General features: G+C 38.6%; 1 protein-coding gene across 2 annotated transcripts in view; it reads right to left on the bottom strand.

The window, feature by feature from the left end:
- Nucleotides 1-1,824: 1,824 nt before the first annotated feature.
- Nucleotides 1,825-6,000, bottom strand: part of TPST2 (tyrosylprotein sulfotransferase 2) — an 87,944-nt gene continuing 83,768 nt past the window's right edge. For both annotated transcript variants that reach the window (XM_077295324.1, XM_077295333.1), the window contains 2 exons: nucleotides 5,093-5,139; nucleotides 1,825-2,461 (listed from right to left, as the gene is read on the bottom strand). In XM_077295324.1, coding sequence (XP_077151439.1) covers nucleotides 5,110-5,139 — 30 coding nt within the window. In that variant the 3' untranslated portion in view covers nucleotides 1,825-2,461; nucleotides 5,093-5,109. The remainder of the gene's footprint in view (nucleotides 2,462-5,092; nucleotides 5,140-6,000) is intronic.

The following is a 6,000-nucleotide window of genomic DNA, read 5'->3' as shown; positions in this document are numbered from 1 at the left end:
GTAAAGCCTCTAAACAAATGGGGAGCAGTAGCAGCAGCAAGTAAAGTAGAATGTAATTTAAAGCACCCCTATAAAGAAAAATAAAAAAATAAAAATTAAGCTCACATATAGTCTTTAAATCCAAGGAGATGGTGGAAAGAAAAAAAAAAAGGGGGTGGGGGAGGGGGAAAATAGTTCAGCTGACAAATGTTGCCATATAGTGCTAAATACACAAATGCAAGTGCAAGTAAAAGCTGCCTATAAATCCATGGATAGAACAGGAGACTAAAGAGTTAAAGGCAATAGAACGCACCACAATTTGCAGCTATATCCTATAGAGTTCCACGCCCCTGGAAGAAGCAACCTTTGTGAAACCGCACTCGTCAGGTGAGGGGACCCCTAGCTGCAGATGCTCTCACGGCACATTTTCTCAGCACCAGTCTCTCAGCAGGTATTGTATTGAGGATTTTGAACCTCCCTATTAATTTCTGTACTTAATATACCTGCCTATTTACTGTGATTCACTGGTGTATGTGACATTTAGCAACTAGCCCCTATAGCAGATATAGCTCCAAATTGAGAGCATTTCATTGTCTAACTCTTTAGTCTCCTGTTCTATCCATGGATTTATAGGCAGCTTTTACTAGCACCTGCATTTGCGTATTCAGCACTACATGGCAATATTTGTCAGCTGAACCATTTCCATTCTCCTCCTCACCCTTCCCCGTCGTCCTTTCTGCCATCTCCTGGATTTAAAGACTGTATGTGAGTCACAACCATTCTTTTATAAGATATGGCTCCAAATTGTGGTGCGTTCTATTGCCTTTAACTCTTTAGGCTCTTGTTCTATCCATGGATTTATAGGAAGCTTTTACTTACTCTTGCATTTGCGTATTTCTGTGTATTTTTTATAGGGGCGCTTTAAATTACATTCTACTTTACTGGGCACTTTATTACTTGCTGCTGCTGCTCCCCATTTGTTTAGCGGCTTTACTCTGCCCTGTCTTTTTAACTATATATTTTTTTATCTTTGTTATTTAATAAAGTATTTATTTTAAATTTTACTACTGTGTTTCTTCTCACTTCTTATCTATGGCACCTACCATAGTAGATTCTATTGATAATGTATTGTTGAAGTGCTCCTTAACCTCCTTCTAACTAGGACTATAAGAATAAGGTCTAAAAACAGGCCTATCGCCTCACTTCACTAATTAACTCTTTTCTATTATCCCTTTCTAAATTTTTCGCAGAATCTGGTCCCCCTATCCATCTGTCTCCACATGATCAATGCACCCGATAGCACTTGGCAATTGTACTTGGGCACTACTAGATGATGATCGGCTCATGCAGCTTTAAATCACAACCCCTAGCACAATGATGGCTGGACCGTATATGATAAGAACTTTTTACCTATTGTGTCACCATATTCCCTTATAGATTGTAAGCTTGTGAGCAGGACCCTCACTACTTTGTAATGTCATTGTCTGTACACGTCACCGCTAAATTGTAAAGCGTTGCGGAACATGTTGGTGCTATATAAATACAATTTAAAATATAAAAATAACACTTTAAATACCAAATTTTAAGCTGTCTTCTTCCATCGCCTGTTAACATTTTTAGGTGTATGAGTTACAGCTTTTCATTGACTTTATGTTCAAAGAGGCTATACTGGAGCACCAGAAAAAGAAAATGGAGTGCTGTATCTAGAGCACATGGTTAATGCTGCCACTACATCTTACCCAGGATAGCCAAGTAATACTCCTGCTTTTTGTTACCCTTTGTTCACAATAAAAAAAGAAAAAGAAAAAAAAAAAAAGTACACACTAACATAACACTGAGCAATAATTTGGCACTTCATTAAAACAGTTTAATATCATGAACGCTGGATCAAAACTTGGAATGCAATGGATCATATATTAAAATCTTAAATAGATTTGAAGAATACAATAACACTTTTAAAATCATCCCCGCTGCAACTTTTGTCCGCTTTTATTTTCAGCTGCTTGGAACAGAATGATGGACTTAGAATGTACCAGTCGTTTGTGAAGAAAGAATAAAACCATTTAATGCAGCCACTCCTTCATTTCACCAGTGAGCGATGGACTAGAAGCATCTACTATGCAGAGGACACCGCACTTCATCACTCCAGGATACTGATAATATTCCGGTCTTTAGCCAGTTGGGCGTCTGGCGCTCGATGTGGCAAAGATAAGAACCGCTGGTGGCTCGCTATAAAATACTGGCTCCAAATTCAGTAACAGGTAAAAGATCCGTGGATCACAGTACAGTCAGATGAACTAATGAGTCTATTTCTACCAAGTCTGAAGGGTTGTAGCATACAAACAAGTGCAAATACATTCGCTCTAGACAGTCACAGTTTGGCAATATTTGGCAAGCAATATGCTTGGATATCAGGATTCCTTCAATATCAGGATTTTTTATTTCCTTCGATTTGTTTTGACGATGAGATGAAGTTCAACGTCTGAAAATAAAAAGTAATATAGTAAATGAAGCATGCAAACACTAGCAGCTGTACATCCAAATACGGTACATTTACGTTACTGTATTAGTTCCCTCTAAGCGCATGTTTCACATGTTCGTATATTTTTTCAGATGTCAAAAAACGTCTTTATTTGTGTTTTTGGGTCATTCAATGAGCGCATTTTAGCTGTGTTTTTTGCGTAGTTTTTGGGGCATCTTTACGGTCATGTTCTGGAGGGTTTTTTTTTTTATAAATAAATAAAACAATGAAGAAAATACTTGTATTTTTGGCATCAACAATGATGCAAAACGCTCAAAAATAAACCTAGGTGTCTTTCTAGCTTTCCCATTTACTTGCATTAGTAAAATATTGAGCATCTTCCTAGTGGAAAATGACGTAAAACTGGACAGGTCACTTCTTTTAAGCATTTGGCATCTTTGAAAGCTTGTAGCATTTAAGAGATGCTCCAAAACCCTATCAAATGAACAGCAAGTCGTTGTCCTATACAAATAAATAAGGCCATTCTTTGATTGTTTTGTCAGCGCTTCTTCACAAAGTTTTTTTTTTTTTTTTTGAACGGACCCACTGAAAAGAATTACAGAAAAAGACATTGTGAACATACTCTTAGTTTTGCAGAATCTTTTTCTGGTCAGTAAAAAAACAACAACAATTTTTTTTTAATTTTTTTATACACATGCACTTTTTCCTGGTGAAAAACCTAAGAAAAATGCATTGGGGACAAAAATGCATTTTTTTTAAAACAAAGTCAATGTGTGAAATCATGCTCATTAAGGGCAGGTGCAGGCAATCCTGTATTCTCTCATCTGAGAGAATTGGGTCGATTATGCAAATCACACTAATCTGATTCTTTCAGATAAGGAGAAGATAGAAAAGAAAAATTCATAATCTTCTCCATTCTGTAAGGCCGCAGAAATCAAACTGCACTCAAATGACATCCGGGTGCAGTCCGATGTCTCCCATGCATTCTGACTTACAGGACAGAGTGCGATCCAAATATTGGAACAAACTTGACAAATGTTACCTCAGACTGAATTGGTCTCAGGAAAAAATCTGACGTATGCACGGCCCCATAGAATAACATTGGTCCGAGTGTCATTCGATGTTTTGTCAGATCACACTCTGACCAAAAATAAGGCCATATGCACGAGACTTAAAGAACATAAATGCATAGATTATATTCCATTTTCAAGGACCCTACACTAGGGCATTTTGGAGGAATGGAGAATGCAGACGACCCCCTCTCTAGAAGACTAAACACATCCATAACTTACATGGCTAGTCCATAGGTTTCAATGTGCATCAGATGGCACTGCAGCTAATTACTGGGACTCCCAGTTAGGTCACGTGCACACATTGAGTATTTGGTCAGTATTTTACCTCAGTATTTGTAAGCCAAAACCAGGAAAAGAACAATCAGAGGAAAAGTATAATAGAAACACGTCACCACTTCTGTATTTATCACCCACTCCCGGTTTTGGCTTACACATACTGAGGTAAAAAAACGGACCAAATATTGAAAGTGTGACTGTAGCCTTACAGTTATGGGTAATAAGTAGTGATGAGCGAGCGTGCTCGAATCAGGTGTTATCAAAGTAACCTCGTGTGTTTATAGAGGATCTTCGGCGTCCTCGAATACTATGTTCGAGTCACCGTGGCTGCATGTCTTGCGGTTGTCCGACAGCCGTAACACATGCAGGGATTGCCTGTTTGTTAGGCAATAGTGGAATTTTCTCACAGACTGTTCGCAATAGTCAAGCTGCATTGCTGCTCATACGACTATTAAATAAGTGAAATCACTTATTGAATAAGCTCCTACACAGAAATAACAAGTAGTCACGCAAAAATTAACCAAATGAAAACTGGTTAACATATGGTCACGTGAGACAAATGAAGGCTCGTGCAAGACTGTCACGTGACTACACCTCCCTCCTGAATCTTCCTGTTAGTAAAGTGCCAGGAAAGGAGACAGACAGCAACATCAGAGTGAGGGCCGCCCGGGAGCAGCTGAGGGCCGAGGATGGGTAACTATCAAGCTGGCACAGTTCTTGAGCTCAATGGGCGTTACATTTAGGTCTACCTATTGCGATGCCTTATGACTGGACAGCATCATAGAGGGAAGAAAGTACATGCCCACAGAGCTGAATAAAATAAAACACCCAGTTGAATGATAAAAAATTAACATATTAGGCACCAATAATTGCAATGTCCTGTATCACCACAATGGAGTGGAGGAGAAAAAAAAACATTTTTAGTTACATTACTGCTAAAATGTGCAGAAATGTACAAGTTAGAAAGGCAAAAATGGTGTAAGGTCCCCTTTAAGGGATTAGCCAAAGTGGATATGCATTGTGCACACTTCAGTAAGGCTCCATCGCTTTTCAACAGAACAGTATACTGCTATTTTATCCTGTGTAAACATATACCCATTGTAAGCCAATGGGATAATACAATCAAAGGACCCGTTGGAAGCCATGATATCAGAGGAACTGTAATACCAGCCAGTAGATGCTATAACTTAACCCCCAACTATCAGTCATTATAACCTGAAAAGGTCATATTTGGTCCGGTATAAGCCGGATATACCAGCAAGTATAATACATAAGCATGTACCGGCACTGATGCTGTAATCACCAGTGCGAGGAGTTACTCTGATGAATCTGGAAAAAAAAAGGAAAGAAAAAGAAATTAGTCAGAAACTATAGAGGTTGTGCATCACTATTTTATCATGTGTTATCAAGAGCAGAAGTGAAATACTGTTGGAAGATGTGTGTCCCTAAAACATGTATACTTGGCTGCATAAATATCAATCCCATAATATCTATTAACCCTCTCACAGACAAGCAAATTTAATGTCATGACAACAATAGAATATCACTAGTTCTTCGATCCAGAAGAATCTTCGCTTTTTATCATCACTTTCAATAAAACACTGCATTATCCATGCAGCAGAATAAGTAACGATGGGAGTAATCCGCTGATCACTGAAGCACATGTCTAGTAGTACATCCCTATAATGCTGGAGGAGACCAATGTGAACCTATTCAATTCCATGTAAAGAACCATTAATGTGCTGACTGGTTGTGTTCATCAAATACTGTATCCTCCTGTTAAATATTTGGAAATTATCAAAACTGAAAAAAAAATGCAAAGGCCTCTATTACAGCCAAATTAGATCTCCTGCTTTGCACTGAGGAGGGGCAAACGCCCTGAAACCGGTGTCTACAGATGGAGTTTCTGGTTTGGCTTCTTATCCCAAGTCCTATGGAAAGACTTGATAAAAGGGTCAACGTTGACTTTGAGAATTCCTACATCCAATAGGTGTTGCTAGAGATCAGGCTTGAGCCGCTGTGAAAAATCTGATGCCTTTTAAAGACTTAGACAGTATTTATTAATACTGTTTGGAAGGAGATGTGACCACTGATCTCACTAGATGAATAAGTACAACCCAGGCCTGTGCTTCCCATCCAGTTAAAAACTAAACATACGGCCGCCGTTACCCTTACTCCAAGGGTATTTGT

The sequence above is a fragment of the Ranitomeya variabilis genome, chromosome 1 (assembly GCF_051348905.1).
Source record: "Ranitomeya variabilis isolate aRanVar5 chromosome 1, aRanVar5.hap1, whole genome shotgun sequence".
Lineage (NCBI taxonomy): Eukaryota > Metazoa > Chordata > Amphibia > Anura > Dendrobatidae > Ranitomeya > Ranitomeya variabilis.
This window is presented reverse-complemented; position numbering and strand designations above follow the sequence as displayed.